General features: G+C 37.1%; 2 protein-coding genes across 4 annotated transcripts; both read right to left on the bottom strand.

Moving 5' to 3' along the window:
• Positions 1-425: 425 nt before the first annotated feature.
• LOC104595712 (protein LIKE COV 1-like) lies at positions 426-4294 on the bottom strand. 3 transcript variants are annotated; one of them, XR_016076815.1, is made up of 7 exons: positions 3948-4294; positions 3417-3469; positions 3073-3182; positions 1821-1988; positions 1516-1740; positions 987-1294; positions 426-874 (listed from the first exon to the last, which is right to left on the bottom strand). XR_016076815.1 is itself a non-coding variant. In XM_010256570.3 (6 exons), exons 1-6 carry the CDS (start codon positions 4104-4106, stop codon positions 1179-1181), a joined length of 831 nt encoding a protein of 276 aa, XP_010254872.1. In that variant the 5' UTR covers positions 4107-4294; the 3' UTR covers positions 426-1178. The 3 variants fall into 3 exon arrangements, 2 of the variants coding, with proteins under 2 accessions (XP_010254872.1, XP_088745267.1); XM_010256570.3 differs by having other exon boundaries at positions 426-1294; XM_088889141.1 differs by lacking the exon at positions 3417-3469 and having other exon boundaries at positions 426-1294; positions 3948-4086.
• An 8358-nt stretch (positions 4295-12652) lies between these two features.
• On the bottom strand, positions 12653-16454 carry LOC104595711 (glucan endo-1,3-beta-D-glucosidase). Its single transcript, XM_010256568.3, has 5 exons — positions 16042-16454; positions 14737-15401; positions 14166-14489; positions 13237-13525; positions 12653-13019 (listed from the first exon to the last, which is right to left on the bottom strand). Exons 1-5 carry the CDS (start codon positions 16262-16264, stop codon positions 12982-12984), a joined length of 1539 nt encoding a protein of 512 aa, XP_010254870.1. The 5' UTR covers positions 16265-16454; the 3' UTR covers positions 12653-12981.
• Positions 16455-20728: the final 4274 nt, after the last annotated feature.

The following is a 20728-nucleotide window of genomic DNA, read 5'->3' as shown; positions in this document are numbered from 1 at the left end:
TTGTTGTATTTAGAACACTGTTTGTATTATGTCATTCTCCTGCACCACCACAACTATAATTACTAATTAGGCTGCATTCGTTAGTCCCCATTCTTGAGGTTGGACTCCTAGACAGAAAGGTGTTGAGTTGATACAGGTAGTAAGCATTCTCCAGGAGGTACGGGCTCATACAGTAAAACAACAGGTTCTCCATGTCTTATGTCAATTCATGGCTCTGTTTGTTTGTGGCTTAAGCCTGAACCATATACAAATTTGGCACCTGCTTCAGTTTTGTATAGTCTGTTTGTGTTTGTACTAAACAGACATGCATAATGCACTGAGCATATTTGTATCTGCACTCTTTCGAAACTTAGACATATGATTTGTACTCGATACACAATTTGTACTCTTTATCATCCCATCTTCCTCCTACGGTCCTGCCTCAATTATCGCTTATAAAGTGGAAACCACTTGCTCAAACAAAGTCAAATCTGAAACAAAAGTAAATCAGAATTTGCACTTAGCCTATTTGGCCTCCCATGCATTTACACCATTGAAAATGAAATTTGCAAAGCAAACTTTTCTATGATGAAACCATTTTACAAAGTTAGGTCTACTTAGGTGCAAATTTTTCTGGGGCCACTGTAATCTACCGCCTCTGGAACAATAGTGAAGATTACAAACATGAACTCACTCCGAGTGCATTGGACAATCTAGAAACAAGAAACCATGTAAAAGGCAATAACTTAATCACGAGAGACGGTCTTAGTTCTTTTTTTTTTTTTCCTTTTCTTTCTTTTTAATATTCAGCTTGGCTACTAGGATACAGAAAAGATGGCAATATTTTACCATAGGAGATTTGAAGCTGCAACTTGGCCGCCAAAAATAAGAAATCCTGTAACGCAAACTCTGGTTTAGCCACAAGTTACAATTTAAACAAAAAATGGGGAATCCAGGGATGAAGGCTTTATAGGAAAAGCGAACTTTCTAGTTACTTCAATTAATACCCGATCAAAGCATTGGTATTAGAGTCTTCCTCTAAGTGGACTGCTGTAACTGTTGTTCATCCAGTACTGTTGGTTATTGGGTTCACTGGTGAAGCGATAGAGTAAAACCTATCTCATTGACCAATAACCCCAATGATTTCTGAAGGAATATGAATTAGTAAAAGAAGCATCTTCATTGATTGCATACTGCCATTAGACTTTTGGAACTGCATATACTGCGCTTCTCCCAATTCTTGCTGCTGGAATGGCGTGCCCATCCATTATGGTCAATATTTGAGGTATTGACATACCTCCAGAAATAACTATTTCTGCATCACATGAAAACAAATAAAAAACCAACATAATGTTGGTGTCCAAAATCAAACGGAATTTCCTACTCACTTTTCCTACCCGCCGTGAATTGCAGCCACATGTCTCTAGAATTGAGTGATGTGTGGCTGCAATTCACAGCGAGTAGAGAGTGGGTAGGAAATCTGGACTCATCCAAAATGGGCTGGATCAATATGCCATAACCTTTCAGAGCTCTCACCTATTCCCTCCCGAACTGATAAACTTGGTCTGATAATATCCTTTGGACTAACGAGATAAATTTCTCCAATATACAAGTTGTTTGAAGGCACATAAACACAACAGAGTTCCTCTTCACCCGAACTTCTTTGTAGAATCGCTGTTGATGTGATGAATGCAAATGCATATTCCCCAATACGTGGATGCCTTATGAGAGCCACCTCCTTAAATGCGTGAGAGTTCTGATCTGAAAAAAAATGCTATATGGTGCTCAAAATTTAGGAATTATAAAAGTTCAGACTATGAAGTAATTTTGAATGTATTCACCTGGTGATATAGCTGCGCTTATTTGTTTTGAGGCTGAATATATGTAGCTTACCAGTGGCATTTTCTTAATGAACCATTCCCCTAAACCAAGAACAGAAGCTCCCACCCACGAGGACATGAAAACACCCACTAAGAAGATGAAAGTGATTGAGGTGACAAATCCGAGACCTGCAGGTCGAACTACTCACTCATAAAAGATACTACACTCAAAGGCTTTCAATAAAACCATTTGATATTCATGGATGAAGAAGTCAGATATCCATTAGATAAATAAATCAGATTAATCTGTCATTTTGATCTTCAAATTTGGATTAAAAACAAATGATGTAGAGACTATAGTTAGCTTCAATACCTTCTACACAGACATGATTAGTTTGCAATTAGTTATGTGCAAGTTGGAGCACATTATTTTTTTTCGGTCACAAAGAAACATGGACACTTCAGTACTGATTAATAAAGCAATGTCACAGTCCTGTTGTATTCGAGCACCAACAATTTTCAGATCATTATTTCTACATTCAGTAGCTCGCGTTCAAGTGTCAACTTACCATCATTGTAGAAAGAAGTTCCAATCCCATTTGTAGCACTCGGCTCAAACCTCCTTAGAATCATGCATCTTTGTAGGCACTTTTCACAAGGAACCACCCTATAATCTTCTTTTCATCTCATGGAGTTTCATAACAACATCTAAAATAAAACATTAAGAAACTAACTAGTAACGTCCTTCCTAAGGAAGCTTGGTCAGCAAGCTCTGCATTTCAAAAAGTGCATATGGTTCCAAGTGACAACCTCTTCTTTTAGATGATAAAATCTTATGGAGGGTTAGATTGCCTACTGCACATTCAACCTTAAAACTTGTACTGAATTTTCAAGGGGCTTTGGATGTAGAATTCATTTACACTGGTGCCTCACGAGACACAATATTAGACCATTAATAGTTGGTTGGTCATTCAACCACTTCTGTTGGCTAAGGTTTGCGTTTACTTTACCTTGCTTATTAACATATCATCATTGAGATTCCTATATAACACTTGTATTGAAATGTCTTGTACAATATGGACTTGCTACACTTTCTGGACCCTTGATTCCGTATAGCTCTTTTTTTATCTATAATATTTCTTATATATACCAAATTATAGGCACAAAAGCAAGTCTTTTCCAATTGATAATCAAATCAATTTCATCTTCAAAAGTACTTAAAATTCAACTCTGCTCAAAGGCTCATGAACTAAAAGAGAAGGAACACGATTACCAAATAAATTGATCCCCAGATGGGCATAGATTGGGGAGAAGAATCCGTCCATAAAACGAATGAACCCCCAAGTGATATAGAACGTCAATGCCAGAGGAAGGAGTATGACACTGCAAAACAAGAAAGAATTTATTTACAAAAGATATAGAGTAAATGATGAATGTATCAGGGATGCCTGCAGTGGCTATTAAATGTATAGCGAACATGTGCAATGTTAATCTGGATAAATGCACAGTTCTCACGGGATGCATTGTCTAGTGCACAAAGAAAATGCATGGAAATTATTGAAGTACTTCGAAGAACAAAAGAGAAAGGCATAAACGAGTAGGCCACAAAGAACTTGCCATCCTGTCATAAACTTTTTTGAAGCCCAGCTACGTACGACTTTAGAAAATGCCTAAGAAGGTAAAAAATGAAACTGATCAGTCATATTTGTTGATGAGATTATAAGTTGAGGAAGATCTTCTAACAATTTCAATTTTTAACCAAGATTGTTTAGAAATATACTTGGTATGAATATGTAATCTTGAATTAACTGTGAACTAGTAGAAACTGGAAAGAACCAAATCACATACAAAGTAGGAAAGTTATTACTCTTCATAATGCCATTAGCATCGAAAACAGAGAAAATCAAATCAAATTACTGAGCGATCCCAAACGAAATTGTGTCTAGCCATTAGATTGATTTTTCCCTTTAACAATCAAAACTGTAAAAATATAACAAAGTGGCATTGGTGGAACTAGAAATCTCGTAAATCAACGAAACAGATCGATCGACAAAATATTAAAGAAGAGAGAATGAAGATATTAAAATTCCCGAAAACAGGAAAATTTAAGAAAACTTAGGACAGAATATTTAAAAGAGATGGAGAAACCTCTCTGCTGCTGCTGCGGTGGTGGTGGGAGCGGGACGAAGGAGTGATGGAAGTGGGCGAAGCCGACGACAAGTTGGAGCCTCCACCATCTTCTAGGTTGCTTCCTTCTGATACCGGAATGAGAAGCTCTAGATCTCTATCCCTCTCTCGGGCGGACATTATTTCTTTATTCTTTTGATTTTCGAATGATTCTTCTGCCCTTTTCTCCTTCACTCTTTCTCTGTTCCCTGATCTCTCTCTCTCTCTGAGAGGAATCAGAAGTAACTAACTCGTACACAGTCCGGAGCACTGGGACGTGTAATCGAAAAACTAATGAGTAATGAACCCATCATTCCTTCCAGCGCTTAGACGCCTATAATCCAAAACACCGGGTTAACTCAGTAGACGATTTAACGTAGTCTACGCGAATCGTGAAGTAACCACGTGTCTCATCCAGAACGCATAAAACTTTGGCTGTTGGCCAACGCTGCATAGAATATTCTTGGGACTGCCACGTAGCTTGGGGTAAAATAATAATTACACTCTATGTCTTTTGTCCAAAAGCATAGATAAGCTCTCAACAGCATACGCTGTTGGCCTCCAACAGCAAAAGTTTTTGCGTTATTTATTTCTTTCCTAGAATGATCGGCTGAATTGTTACATTGTGATTGGTCCTGTTAGGGGTGTAAATAGATCAAAATTGAATCGAATCAAACAATATTTGAATTCGAGTTCAATTTGAAAAATTCGATATTTGAATTCAATTCAATATCTGAAGGACATGGGCAAGCATTCGGTTTATTCGATTAAAAATCGAATCAAACAAACAAAAAAAATGAATACTAAACCGAAACTGAATTATAAGAAAATTGAAATAATCAGAACCGGAATTTTTGGTTCGATTTTAGGTTATTTTGGTTAAAAACCAAATTTAATTTATATATATATAATATTATATATTATAACCTATAATATATATATATTATTATAATATATATTATGAAATTGAATTTCATTATAATACATTATATATAATATATATTAATATATAAATATATAGCATATTAAATATTATATATTACATATTATATAATGGATTTTTTTGGTAAATCGAATTTCTAACTTTGAAAACCGAAACCAAAAACTAAAATTCCTAAAAACTGAAAAAACGAAACAGAAATTTTTGGTTTTAACCAAATAATGCTCACCCCTACCAACGGATATTGAAAATTAATATTTGAATTTGAATTCGGTTAAACATTCGAAGATTCAATTCGATTCAAATTTGATCAACTAATTATTTCAGGTAATTAATAAATATATAAAATAAATATTTTATTTATATAAAGTATATAAATATATAAGTTATTTATATAATTTAATTATTTTATAATATAAATTATATAAGATATTTAAATATTTTATATATTATATATAAGAATTAAGTAATTGGTCGAATTTGGATATTTATCAAATTGAATCAAGTCATATCCGAATTCGATTCAATTATGCTGAATCTCGAATTCAAAATCGGATTTTCAAATACCGTTGACACCCCTAGGTCCCCATCTAGATACTCAATGGACAAGGTAGTGTCAACTAGACTTGTTCATGGGTTGGGTAGCTAGATGGTCCATCCCATTCTAAGTCGAGCTTGGTTATAATTTTAGGCCTGTGGGCTTGAGCTTGGGCTCAACCTTTTTTTGGACCAAGCTCGGGCTTTCTCAAAAAAGATTGGCTCAAGCCCGAGCCCAACTTGATACTATATATTAAATAATAAAAAAGCATATTTTATTAATATATATATATATAATATTTTTTTCTTTGTTCCTCTTGTCCTTTTTTCAAGTAATAGTGATAATTTTATTATTTTTGAGTTTTAAAGGTTTTTAATATAAATAAAACACTTTTATTGAATAAAAAAGAAAAAAATCTATTTTCAAATTTATGGCCCGGCTCAAGCTCAAGACATAGGCCCGGTGGTTGGGCTAGGCTTGGGCCCGAATGTATTTTATTGATACATATACAAAGCCCGGCCCAGCCCAACCCGTGAACAGACCTAGTGTCAATGTACCCATGCTTAGAATGCTCTAAGGGAGTGTTTGGTAGTATGATGTGTTTGAATCTAGTTACCCTTATTGTGCTATGTGGTTGAAATCAAACATAATTAAAAAAAAAATTACAACATATGAAAGATGTATCACCATTAAAATTGCAAATAAGATATTTTAGTCATTTATTATATAATAAGTAGGATAAATTACTGAAACCTCTGAAATTTTTAACGATTGCTGAAATTTCCCCTAAAGTTTGCTAATTATATTTACCTCCATGAACTTTCCAAGGGGTAGCCTAACTGGTGCGCTAGATTAATTGTCCCAACGATGGTGCAGTTTTCAATCCTACTATTATCAACTCTTTAAGAAAAAGAACTGTTGGTTTGATGTTGTACTGTTCACTTAAAAGAGTAATAACCTCTATGGGGTGTCAGATAGTGATTAATACAAAAAAAAAGAGAACTTTCTAACATAATTGCAAGTAGACCCTCTTTGAGTGATTGACATGAAGGGCAAATTTGGAAAGTAGATCAATTATAGAAAAGAATTGGAGAGGCTTTGGTAGTGATTGATACAAAGAACAAATTTGGGAAATAAAAATTTTGGTCAAAAGTAACTACAGGGGTAGTGATTGATTGCAATTACCAAGGTGATGTTTGGCATTGGTGCCGATTTCCACATCAGAAATCGGCACCATATTGGATCCACATCAGAATTTGAAGAATCAGTGATTTTTCCTTGTTTGGTTGGCCGATTAGGCTGGTTTCTAGGAATTCAACAAAAAAAAAATGATTCCTGAAAATCATCCTAGGCGAAGGATCACCATATTTGGTGACTGGCTGATTTTCGGGTGATTCTGATTTCTTTTTGTTGGGTGAGGTGGCTTCCTATGTGACAGGGCGAGAAGGTGTTCCAGTGCTTCAATGAATAATAATCATTCTTGAAAATCAATACCAAACAATCTCAAAAGTGATTTCTAAAAAATTGGCTGACATAGAGGAAATGATACCAAATAACACACAAAAAAAAGAGTGATTTTTGGAAAATCACTGTTTTTAGTAATCATCGATATTCCAAAAATCAGGTGTGAGGAATCATCTTCGATGCTAAACATCACCCAAATTTCAGGGCCAAAAACTTTAGGGAAGGTTTCAGCAATTACCCTAGGGTTCGAGAAAGACAGTACCGGAAAAACTTGTAATCAATCAACTACCAGCATCACTCTTAACCAATCAAGTGAGATTTTATCAAAATTCACGGCTTTCCATCATAATAGGTTTTCCAAAAAATAATAATAATAATAATTCAACTTATAAAGGCTTCATGGACAGAGGGAAAAAAGAAAACTATACTTTGTGAGTCAGAATTTAGAACCGTCTATAGATAGCTTCAAAACATGCCACAACCTTAAAGGAACGCATGGTGTGCCCTAAAACCAAATTGATCTACAAAATATCAAACGTTTTGAACACACCTTAAGCTTTGTGGCTAAACCCCAATTGAAGCCATTGGTGCCTCTAGCTCAACTAGCCTTTGCTAGAGGCACACCGTGCATTGATGAGCTCCACAAGGTAAAGGGACAATGACTTTTCTCTTTGAGGCATGGTTTTCCAAATCGGACTGGATTGGATGGTTGGACCAGAAAACCAGGAGCTGGTCAGGTGACCAGTTTTAGTTTCCCCAAAATCGAAAATTTGCTCAAAACTATTGATTTTGGTCAGCAAATTACTGACCCGAATAATTAACTGTTCAAACCGTTCAAATGATTTTGACCATTTTTTATTTATTTTTATTTTTTTATTAAAATAGACCAATCGAACAATCAGACCGTTTGACCCGATAACTGGACCCCTGACTGGTTCGGTCTCCAGGTCGTTTTTAAAAACCATTCTTTGAGGCATCATTTAACCTCCTCCTACTGTGGGGGAACAATACATTGATCAGCTCAACTAAGCTGCGATATATAACATTCAAGAGCCATATAGATGACACTATATGTATAAAAAAAATCCATCCCCCAATATTTGTGTGTCTGACACACCTTCCACAAAAATCCTAAAGTGAATTCTATCGAATAGTTTGGAATATGGATTAACCTCTTTGTTCTTCCCCATAGCAGAAATGCGGGCTTAGAGAATGAGGGGCAAGAGCTTGTGGGCTGCGATTGGTCCAGACTAAAAATTTTTAACAACCTCACTTCAAAAGGCCGTCGACCAGCCCAATGCAGCTTGAGCATAGCATACTCCAGCCCCATTACTATTAGCAGTAGGTACGCATCGTTTCTCATAGATAAAGAACATAAAAAAATAATAAATAAATATCTAGCGACGTATCTCTTTTGAGCCCGTTCGTTTACAGGTAAATATGTATGAAAAAGTTATTTGAGTAAAAATTATCTATTTTTGAGGTGGATAAATAACTTTTTTAGCTGAGAAAAATTTTTAGAAAACATTATGAGATTATTTTACCCATTTTAATAATTATTTTTTATGAATAAAAATAACATTTATTATTTACCTGAGAATCCTAAAAATCAAAAGAATATGGATAAATGCACATACCCAGATAATAAACCCTGGAAGTATTTGAATATGGATATGGGTGATGTATAGAAACATCACATAAAATGTATAGATCAATCAGAACTATTATGATAATACAACATCACATATCAAATACCCCCTTTGGTTTGTCAAATGTATAGAAACATCAATACCAACAGAAGCATGCAACACTATTTTTTGGTAGTTAAATGGGGTTACTCAATGGGACCCTCCCCCCATATATCGGCTACAACTAACAATAAGCTAGCTGGCACCTTTTCTCCAACTCAAACATTTCTTAATTGAAATGGATTACAAGTTAAATGGGCTCCGTATTGTATAGAGAAACATAAGAAATAGTGGTCACTAGGCCTCTCAATGGATTCCAAAAGTTAAACACCCATTTGACCTTTGAGCTCCACTTGCTTTTTGGAAAGTTATTTATCTGGGTAAATGCATTTATTTGTGATGATGTGAATTTCGACAGTTCTCAACTAGTAGGTGACTTGGATGTTTGGCTAAATAATCCTTACCTGGAATGTGGCATGAATGCCTAGCTGAATGGTGACGAGCTAGAAAAGTGGCTCTTATGCCTAGTTGAATGGTAACGATTTGGAGAGGTGGATATGATGCGACCTACAAGGAAACAGTGTCAGAGTGCCCGGGTTGTTTAACTTGGGGTGGGCACTCCGATGCTTAAGTTAGCGAATTAGAGATTTTAAGATAGCTAAATGTGAGAGAGTTGTGAAAACAAAAAAATTGTGCATCTCCCCCCTAGAGTTGGAGGTAAGGCCTTTATATAGGCATTGTTTGGTGTGAGCATCACGCAACACGTCCGAGATCTCCGAGAGGACGTGCCTAAATGCTCCGAAGTCCTTAGAAGTAGTCATGCACGTAGGCCAATCTTTGCGCCTTACTCGGTTTCTCCCAAAACATTCGGTGTGAGAGCTAACTTCCGAGAGACCCGGGAGTGATGGGATGCATGTAGAAATCGATAGCGAGCACGTCTCGTAGGTCGCCACCTAGACCTCAATCAGGTCGGCAAGCCCTCGAGGGAGGTCGCTCCCCACGTCGAGGTCGCTTTAGGCGATACTGACGAGGTACCACATGTCGGCCCTGGACAAGGTGCTGCTAGCCGCCCTAAGTCGTGGACGAGGTTGTTGGCTAGGTTTATACCAAGTCGGCGATGGAGGCAGGTCGCTAGGTTGGCAACAGTGCCAGGTCGCTAGCTGGGACTCCATCATTTTGGCTAAGGCAAGTTGTCGCGTAGGTGGTTCTGGGTGTTACCCAGTTGTTCCGAGATGCCATGTGTCATGATGTTAATGGAGGGACAAATCTACCCTCATCAATTTGTGTGTAAGTGTTTCCTGTGTAATACTTATTCGGATAAGTGCGTTTATCCATGTTATTTTATTTTCCATGTAAATAAGAAAATAACAATTTTAGCCATAAAACATCTATTAAAAGGGTAATTTTTTCTCATCCAAGTGTTGGCCACTTTCCCCCCAAGTGGAAAAATTGGTTATCCACGTAGAAAATAGGTATCACTCCTAGGGAGAATAATTTTTTTGCTAACCCCACATAAATAAAAAACATGGATACCACAGACCACCTTTCCCCCTCTCAAAATCCAAAATAGGCCCTAGATTGTATTATCCCAAATTTAAGTATTAGGGCTCACATCCTATTAATAATCGGATCATTTAGATTAAATCCAAACTAGATTAAAGTCTGACATATTTGGATTTTGGATTGGCTGTTGACCCAAAGAATTGGTAATCAACCAAATGTGAATGTAACTGGATCCGATCTGATTACAGCCCTAATGGTCACAAGTTGGCATGGTCGTAGTAGGCATCTAGTATGTGAGTGGCCTAAATTGGCCACTCCATCTCTTGACGTGGCTAATAAGAGGAATATCTCAGCTTCTTTTAATAGGTCGTAGTAGGCATCTAGTATGCTCCTTTCTTTATGACTCTTCCTCAATCTCCTTTCTTTGTAAAAGAAATTATTTGAGAAAGCATTTGTACGTGAAGGTTACTTGGGAGGGAATCTTGAGCAAAGATGTAGAAGAAGATAATTATATCATCTGCCTAAAGTGCAAGTCGAAGCCGGGTTTGTCTGGATTGAGGCTCCTGATCCAATCCGAGTTGTTGAAACCCCAATCATGACATTACCCAACGTCTTCAGGTTTGGGTTTAACTTGGCCTAATTTATTAACTAACCACTTTTAGTTAAAATTATCTTTTTTTTTCGCTCAGTTTTTAGTTAAAATTATTTAGGCCCGGTTCGCTTTTTGGTAAGATATTTATCCAAGTAAATTCACTTACTCCGATAAATGTTTCACAGGTAAGTGCATTTATCCATTTTTTTTTATATTTTTCAGATAAATAATATAATGACCATTTTAGTCATAAAAATTTCATTATCAAAAGGGGCATTTTTGTTCCATTCAAGTATTAGCAACTTTCTCCTATATGGGAAAATTAATTTACCCACCAAGTCCCCACATAAATCTGAAAAAAGAACATAAGTTTTATTAATCCCATTTTCCAATTCCCCCCTCCTAAAACCTTATTTTTTGGAGGTTCAACTATCATAAAAGGGGTGACCAATCAGGTAATTTTCATCAAAATTCACAGTGATTTAATTGATCAAAACTCTTCAGGTACCATGAAAGATCACAAAAAGCTAACCAAGACTGATCTCTAGAATTATTATCAGAGCTTTTAGGCTCTCAGCCCACAACCCGCTCTAGCTTCATTAGCAAACCAATCAACAGCCCTATTAGCTTCTCTAAATTCATGAGAAAATTTTACAATTAAACCTATGGTTTTCAAAACTGGACTAGAAAAATTAGAAACCGGTTCCGTTTTACCCCATAACTATTTTTTGGCCCAAAATCGTTAATTTGGTCAGCAAACTGCTAATTCAGACAATTAAACCATTTGAATCGTTCAAACCATTCAACAATTTTGACCATATCTTATTTTTTTTGTCAAAACGTGCCATCCGTTTGGTTCGAATGATCAGACCGTTCAACCCGGGAACCGGACCCCTGAATGGTTCGTTGTGTGATTCAGTTTTAAAAACCTTGGTTAAAACATTATTTCTAACAATGCAATGCCAATCTTTAATGATGTTTGCAATGCTCCACGAATTGTTAATCTCAAATTTTTACATTTGAGACTAGAGGTGTAAACGGATCAAATTCGAATCAGATGGAGCAATATCCGAATTCAAATATGATTAGAAAATTCAATATCTGAATTCGATTCAATATCCGACGGATATTGAAAACTAATATTCGAATTTGAATCCGATTAAATATTCGAACATTCGATTTGAATTTGACTAATTAATTATTTTATGTAATTAATAAATATATAAATTTTATATATTATATATAAAAATTAAATAATCAATCAAATTCGGATATTTATCAAATCGAATCAGGTCATATCCAAATTTGATCGATTAGATATTCAAATTATCCGGATTCGATTCAATTATTATACCGAATCTTGAATTCAAAATCAGATTTTTGAATACGGTTGACACCCTTATTTGAGACTGGTTCAAGACTACAACTTCAGCCAGGAAGAAAGTTACAATGGTTTAGGATTAGATCATCCATTTTACATTAGAATATTTTTTCCATTGTTATATATACATGAATACACACACATTTATACAAATAGGAAGATATACAAGGTTCAGGCTAATCCATTCCAAGTTGCACTTGCATCCTTATGCCTAACTCCACTTGTAAGGGAATCCGCTGCACAACTAAAATTTCAAATCCTTAAGCAGCAAAGAGTCTCGATCAGCAGAAACTTAATGGCTGTGTTATGAACTGTTTAATTGTAGAGGTGCTCAGTTCGATTAAAATACAAAATTATTGATTATACAGCTCCTAACGCATCCATCAATTCAAAGCTATACCTAAATCCAGACGGGTATATCTGTATCTAGTTGAAGCTTGGACCACCAAGGAAAATATTGAAATTTCCAATCAAAGGCATGCGGGGCCTAACATGTCTGCGAAGATAACATAAAGCAAAACAAGGGTGTGGTGTTTGATTGAACTCTATAATTTTAAGCACCAGAATTCAGAAAAGGCTGCTTTTAACATCGCATAAATATATATATATATATATATGTGAAGCATGGTACAAGCGTACAGCTATAGCTGCTATACATAAAAAAACCTATCCTCTATATCACTAACATTTCTATCAAAATCATTACAACCTACTCATTTCCCACATCTCCCTCCGTTGTCAATTAATAATACAAGATAGAGAAAAGGATAGGGAGAGAATTCTCCTCCACCCAATTAAAGGGGATGTACCTTCCCATGCACCCACCAGGCCAAGAATAAGAACCGCCAATTATGCAACCACGCTTTATTCAACTTTATTCTGTAACAATCGGAGAAAGTTCTTTCCCTTTTCAGGTACTTCCACCAGGGTAGATGCAAGAATTGTAACCTATACAAGAAATCATCCGACACGTATAAATTAATAAAATATAAATCCAACCTTTCAAGGAAATAAAATAAGAAAATGACTATGAACTTAAGAATTCAAGAACAGGGTTAATCCCTTCCTCTAATGTTTACTAAGAAGAAGAAATAATGCTATTATTAATTAGGATCTTAGACAGAATTTCACTCTTGATAAAAGAAGTGGGAATGCGTGTACTTACTAGGATTGTTGGATGTAAGAGTTGCCGTCTGTGAGAAATCACAGTTCCAGGGATTCCGTCCTGCATTTTGGTAGAAGAGATTCATGGCATAAGCAGCATGTGCTGCCACAGTGTTTGGTTCAAAACAAGCGCCGCCCGGTTGGAGTGGACCACAGTCGATGCCATGGCCGCAAGCATAGTCAAGATTTGACTGCAATTGGGCATCAGAAATGCCATCCTTTGGCACACACCAAACTGTTTGCTTTGGTTGTGGAGATGGATTCACTGGAGTTGTTGGAGTTGGGGTCGTCTTAAGAGCAACAGAATCCATGTCAATAACAAGAAAGAATAACAACAATAATCCCATGAAAATTAAATCCATCTAGCTTCATAATCGCTACACAGAAAACCACCCTTTGGAACTGATTAATCACAGTACTTTTTGGATTGTTTCAAAACACTGATTAATCACTGTTCATCTCATTCTTCGAATCTTCCCTTGTTTATCTTTTCTTAAAAAGCTAACTTTTTTTAGTTATTATTTTTATTGATATAAGGGCCCAAAAAATTAGCCTTATCGGCTACAATCCCTTTTTTATTTCTGGGTACAAACAATTTTGGTGCTTTGACGTATAGCCATTTGGATCCGTTTCTGGGTACAAACGAACTTGGACGGTGGCGGAAACAGTTCTGCAGTAACTTAAAATATAAGAAACTTTTAGAAAGTAGTGTACGACTCTGATTTTCAGCAGAGTTGAGAAACTAACGTTTTTTTACTCAATCCATCCACCAGAGGTTGATGCATGGTGACGGGACATTGGACCCATACCCACCGGCTGTCCAGTAGCATAAGGAATTCGGATTAGCTGAACGCGATGACTGTTCAGCAGGCTGTCAAACCAATGATAAGGTTCCACACACTTAAAACAGATAACTCAAAATTCTCTCACCTGGCTGCTCTTAGACAGACCGGCGTCGTATGTCATGGTGAGATCGGGTTTGAAAAGTCCGAATGCCCGCTCGGAACCCGGCCCGGGCTTCAAATCCTCGTCGTACAATGCAAAGAGATAAGTATCGATAGCCTTGCCAGGCATGAGTGGGGTTCCAACCATTGACCTCAGGTGTTTGATCAAATTGCCGTTGTACGCCTTGGCGTTCTCCACGCTGGGCCCTACCTCATTGCTGTCTCCTTTGTAAGGCCACCCTGTCTCCGCGATCACAATCTCTACGTCCTTGAATCCCGCCCGCAGTAAGGCAGATCGGACGGCATCAACCTGCGCACAGTTAACGTTGTCAATAGTCTGATTGAGTTAGACCTTGGGATTTGGAGCCCAAGGCACAATTGGGCCAACCATTGAATACATCAGCCATCACGGCCCAATATCCTCAAATTATGGGGAATAGTAAATTGTCTTACGTTTAAGTTTCATAAAATTTTCATAACAACACATTGTGATACGTCAGTAATTAGCAATGGGACTGGGCTTTATAACTATGGGCCGAGTCCACGAATCATCTCACCTGCGCGTCGAACATATTCATGTACTTGATGTTGGTTCCCGAGTCGACTCGGCCAGCATTGGGCTGGAAAAGACAGAAGGCTAGAGTTTCCGGCCGAGGATCGCTCTGATACGCAAAGAAGGGATATGGGTTGATGGTGAAAGGCGAACCCGTATCTTGCAGAAATCCCAGCATTGCTTTCAGCGTTTCGAATAATTCAGGATGGAACATTCCCGAAGATGGTGGATCAGATTGTGCCAAGACCGCCATGGAATGGACGGTGGACACCTTGATCTTGCCGCCCAGAGATGCTGCATTCAGGGCGTTCTGGACATTTTGCATCGCCGGCAAGAGGTTCGAGATCAGATTCTGATCGCCAGAGGTCATGACCTCATTGCCGACGTTGATGACGATGATTTTGCTGGCGGGGTAGTAGGGGAGGACGTTGGAGTTGATCCACTGCTTCGCGAAGTTAGGGTCGGAGGCCAAGGGGGGTATGTCGCCGTTCGCCGCGGCAATTACGATGCCGATTGCCGTGTTGGCAAGAGCTTTGATGATCGCAGGATCGGCGCCAAACAATCTGACTTTTCCGATCGAGGTCGATTGGAGCAGATTTACCGTCGCAGCCGGAGGGGGGAGATTATCAGCGACTTGGCCATAATTTACACCGATAAAAGACTGGGAGTCTGCAGAAACAAGAAATTTTATTTTCAGCGCGTAGACTTATGTTTGACTACTCGTTCGAGATGGAGAGGACTCGGTTATCATGATTAGCTGGCTTCAAGTAAAAGTTCTGCCAACTCTGACCCGTGAATTTGCGATTCCGGCCAGTCTGAATCCGAGTCAGACCTTCAAATTCCTGAAGTCTGAGTAATATATATATCGATCGGATGATACAAGAAAGACCAAGTCTTCCGAGAAAATTATAAATTATAAACTAAAACAAAGAACCTGATTATTAAAATAAGGAATTATGTTCTTATCACTGGATAAAAATGATGTGAAATCATAGGGTAAAACAAAAGTATAAAGAACTCTAATCAAATTCAAGTGCCTTTTCCTGCGTATAATTTTAGACACCAAAAATAAAGAAAATTCAAAAGGACACAATCTTGAAAAGAGTTATTTTCAAAAGGAAAAAAAGAGAGAGAGAATGAAAAGGACCTATTGGGGGAAAGGAGTAATCATAAAGAAAACAGTTAGAAATCCTGTAAAAAATTCATGAAAAAACTAGAGTTGAGGTTCCAGGTGCTCGCAGAGACGAATTGTACTACAAAATTGGGGATCGGAAATTTACGTGGTTGTACGAAGAGAATCGGGACTTACTTGCGATGAGAAGAGACTGTAAGAAGGTGGACAGAAGCAAGATGAAAGCCGAGTTCCGGCGAAGCTCTGCCATGACAGGAAGAGAGCAGAAGAGGTCACTCCTTCTGAGTAGCTGCGTTTCACTCACTCGGAGAATTTTGAAAGACAGAGAGTAGACAGGCAAGACAAAATAAGGATAAATAAAGCAGACCAGGAGAGAAGAATTGAAGAAACGAATGGGCATCCGAGACAGTGTAAAGAAGAAATTCACGTGGTCAGGTAGTAATTTCCACTTGGCTGTTCTTCTGAAATTATTAATTTTTAATCGAGTTACAGTGAAAGATCCGAAATAAATCGAAATTCGATTAAGGAAAAGTTTCTGATCTTTTTTATTTTTTTTAATAAGCAAGGAAAAGTCTCTTTTGAAGTCAGGTTCTTCGAGCGTGAACGTTACGGTGGGATCGATCTATTTATTATCTGAAATTTGGAGACTCTACACTGCAAACCGTATCCAGTGTATAGTGTATGACACCGGATCTCCCAGTCCATAAGAATTTTGATATTCTTCATGTGTGACTGTGATATTATGTGGATAAACGTGAACAAAATTTATGGGCAGGAGATCCAGACTCATAGTATATACCCTTACAGGAGAGCGGTTTGTTGCAAGGGGAAGGGGTTGCATTGTATCACAGTGTGTAAAATGTGAAGGCAACCGAGTCAATGGGCCCGGCCCATTGGCAACTATTAGCCATAGCCATCCAACGCAATCAATTTGTCTGTTTGTGTTATTTAATTCATATTTGTTTTGATTCCAGTTTTTGAATTTTGGAACGTTGAGATGAGATGGAGTGAATGGACTCACTGACATACGAAGGAGTACCATAATTTTGCATGATAGAGAAAAGGCCGCATGTGCACCAGGATATAAAATATATTTCGCATCAGCGCCCCACACCAGCCCCACAGCTCATCATGGGCCCATTGTTTAAGAAAAAACGATCTTTAAGGTTATGTTTGATTTGGAGGAAAAGGTAGGGAAAGACAGAGAATCCATACAAAATTTGTAAAAGTTTTTTCACTTTTTTCTTTTTTTTTTCCTGCATTTTCCTTCAAACCAAACATAGTCTAAAAGAAAACTAAAAAAATCAGAAAAACAAGGAAAACATGACATCATCTAAGTTACAATATAATCAGGAAGTTGGAAAGCAGAAGCGGAATTTGGAACCAAACAAAACATTAACGATTTGAGTATTTAACTACCTTACCAGAGATTCATTAACGGAAATCATTATCGTCATAGTCATAGTCATCATAATTGTCATCAAGTCTTATCCTATAGGATCGGTTCATGAATCCTGTTTGGCCTCATTTTGTAATGTATAATGTAATATGCTTTGTTAAATTATTATGGGTAATTAAATACTTTATTATTTGACCTATGTCTTTCTTTTTTTTTTCCACCCCAAGTCTTTATAATCCCCTCCAACTTGAAAGAGTATTTGGTGCTGTTTGATGAATTGATTCGGGAATATATTAAAAGAGGGGGGCCGGGAGTAGGTCCCAGACTCCATAAGATTTTAATCCAATACATGGGGTGGGGGTAGGGGGTTGTATGGTCACAATTCATTCTTATACCAGTATGTCCCGTGGTTTTTTCGGGAAATTGGATTTGGTCCTCACAAGACAGTGCTTGTATTCAAAATATCTCGTCATGAAAAAAGCATATAAATATAGAGATATTCCAAATACATGGCTGTAAAAAGCTGTGAGAAAAGTCTTATGAGCACTGAATCTAATCACTCTTTCCACATGTCAGCATTTACCAAATTTGTAAGCTCCAAATTCGCATGAATGCCCCACAGAAAGCATCTGGCAGAACATCCCAACCGTGTAGTGGGAACATCTCACAATGTCAAATATGGAAGATATTTCCAATGCATGCTTTGATGTGCATGTGGGTAGAGGTGATCATTCGATTTATTTAGTTAAAAATTGAACTAATAAACCAAAATTTTTAAAATCGAAATTTTCAATTTGATTTTCAGTTAAAACCAAATTTCATTAACATATATAAAATATTGTATATTATAATATATATATATATATATATATATATATATATATATTATGGAACTGAATTTCATTATAATATACTATACATAATATATTATATATTATATAATGAATTTTGGTTAATTCAATTTTTTCGGTTAACTGAATTTCTAATTCTGAAAACCAAAACTAAAAACCAAATTAACCAAATCGAAAAAACTAAAACCAAAATTTTCGATTTTAACCAAATAATGCTCACCACTAGATGTGAAATGGGATTCAGTCAGTGCAAAGCCCGTTCAAACAATCATCATAGCATTGCATTGGAAATATCTTTTCATAAAATAAAGCATAGAAGTATAGAGATATTCCCGATACAAGACTGTAAAAAAGACTGTTCGAACAGTATTTAACCGGGCCTTGCACTGACTGAAGCCGATCTCCCTAGATGTAGGGCTTACTGTGGGGCGCCAATGTGAACTCTAAAGCTCCAATCCACAACTGTCCGTCTTCAAGTTAGTGTGATAGCAAATAGTGAGTTTGAATTGAAGCTCACCTACCCAGCCTCACAGTCCAATAATCCACAGAGCCCTCTGTCATGTGGTAAAATAACGAGTAGTGATGAGATGAGAGCAGAGCCCTCTGTCAGTTGGTAAAATCCAGTGAACGGACGGTTGGCAAGACAATAGAAAATGTGTTCGCTTTTTACAAGGCAATAAATGGATAGATCGAAGGCGATAGAGGCTGGAGCTCACATGGTTTTCTGAGCGTGAATGATACTTACCGAATCATCATTCTGACAACACCACAATGACGGTGGAGGAATTTTCCATTTTTCCTCATTTGACGTAAAAACGCAAGAGAGGGCCACCACCACCAGCAATCGGCATAGTAGAGAATCGCGACTGGTGCCGCCCTCCATCGAAGACTAGAAAAGTTCGGAACCATAGCTTAATAAAAAGGGAAAAGTATTCTGCAGCTCACTGAATTTTGAATTGCAGCCCTCATAGTCTATCAGTAGCCCCCCGTCCTTCTTATAAATTATATTTGGCATCAATTGTTGGTCAAAATTCATCTCCTGTACGATGGAACTAAAGAATTTTGAGTTTAACTGATAAGTCATTTTTCCAATATTTCTGACAGTCAAAAACTTATTTTGTAAGGTTTCACTTTAATAAAATGGGACTTCAATAATATTACAAAGCAAATTAATTTATTGGATTTGACCCAAGGAACTCTTTTAACTATGAATTAAGGAAAAGATTCCCAATTGAAGGGGATGCTGTTTATAGGGAGTGGGAATAATACATTATGGTGGACTGAACTATAAAAAAAGCCAAGAATTTAAAATTTTTTATAGAGTATTTTCATAGGAATTGATAGACATGATTAAAATAGGTATTTCCAAAAAAAAAAAAAAAAACTTAGTGGATTAAGCAACATTTTTTATCTACAATAACGATGAAAGAGACTAACTGTAGTTTTTTTTTTCAAAACTACAGTGGAGGTTTTTATTAAAATTAAACCTCACAAATTTTGTATAATTCTCAGAAACCACCGTGGAGGATTTCATTTTTTTACCCTAAAAACAAACTTAACCAGAAAATTGATATAAATTGTTTTAGACTTTCAGCATAGAACTGCTGTGCTTCCCCGACCACAATTTGTACGTTACATGCCATTTTTTTAAGGCAAAAGACCATCCAGTAAGGTACTGGATGCTAATTCATTAACTAATCTGCTCAGAATTACAATCAAAGAACAAAGACTCAAGTAGAAAACCAGGAGGAATCGACCATGTGTACAATGAGTAATACTGAGAGCATTTTTGGCCCTGGTGTGCAGCTTTGTTACAATTAGAAGAGACCCATAGTACTGAGCAGTGACTTTGACAATCGGAATCCTTGGATTTTTTTTTTTTTGGTATTGGACTATAAAGTATGGTCTGGGGCTGTCTATTTGGTTAGCAGACCCCATCAGAGGGATTGATTTAGCCCTCTCAAAGCGAGAATGGTTCAGACCAGCGGTTTCAATCCAAGCTATAAGCCTATAAAAGCAGAAATAACCAAGCTAGATGCTCACATCTGCCATTCCAGTCGTCCCAATTCCACCTACTGCTCTCCGTCTTTTACGATCTGGTAGGATGCATTTGTTCAGCAGAGATGTAACAGACTTAACAGTCAATGAACACAGGAGAAAGTCTCTTACCAGCCTTCCCGACTTTTCTTAAGTCCCTAAAAGCATCTTTTGGGTCCCTGACCCGAGGCTTTACTTACGAGCTGCCAATTTTTCACTTTTTTCCATGACATACATTGCAACAATTGGTCCATCGACATGGTGATCGGTGGTAGGTAAAGGCTTTTAACTTTATACAACTATTTATGCCCACTTTTTAGAAGATTGATATTTTTAAGTATTTAATAGACTTTATATTTTTAAGTATTTAATAGACTTTATATTAATTTATTAAGATATACAAATATGTTTAAACGCTTCCACCATTTACCAATATTTTTCAAGCACATCCTAATTGATGAAGGAAGATTTGGCCCGACCTCGCAAATCACGGCACGTGGCAAAAAAGGGAAGCAGCTCGGCACTCAAGACAGCATACCGAGGGTACAAACGCCAAAGGAAAGGGACCAGCAGGCTC

This window comes from Nelumbo nucifera, chromosome 5 (assembly GCF_055504915.1).
Source record: "Nelumbo nucifera cultivar China Antique chromosome 5, China Antique-T2T, whole genome shotgun sequence".
Lineage (NCBI taxonomy): Eukaryota > Viridiplantae > Streptophyta > Magnoliopsida > Proteales > Nelumbonaceae > Nelumbo > Nelumbo nucifera.
This window is presented reverse-complemented; position numbering and strand designations above follow the sequence as displayed.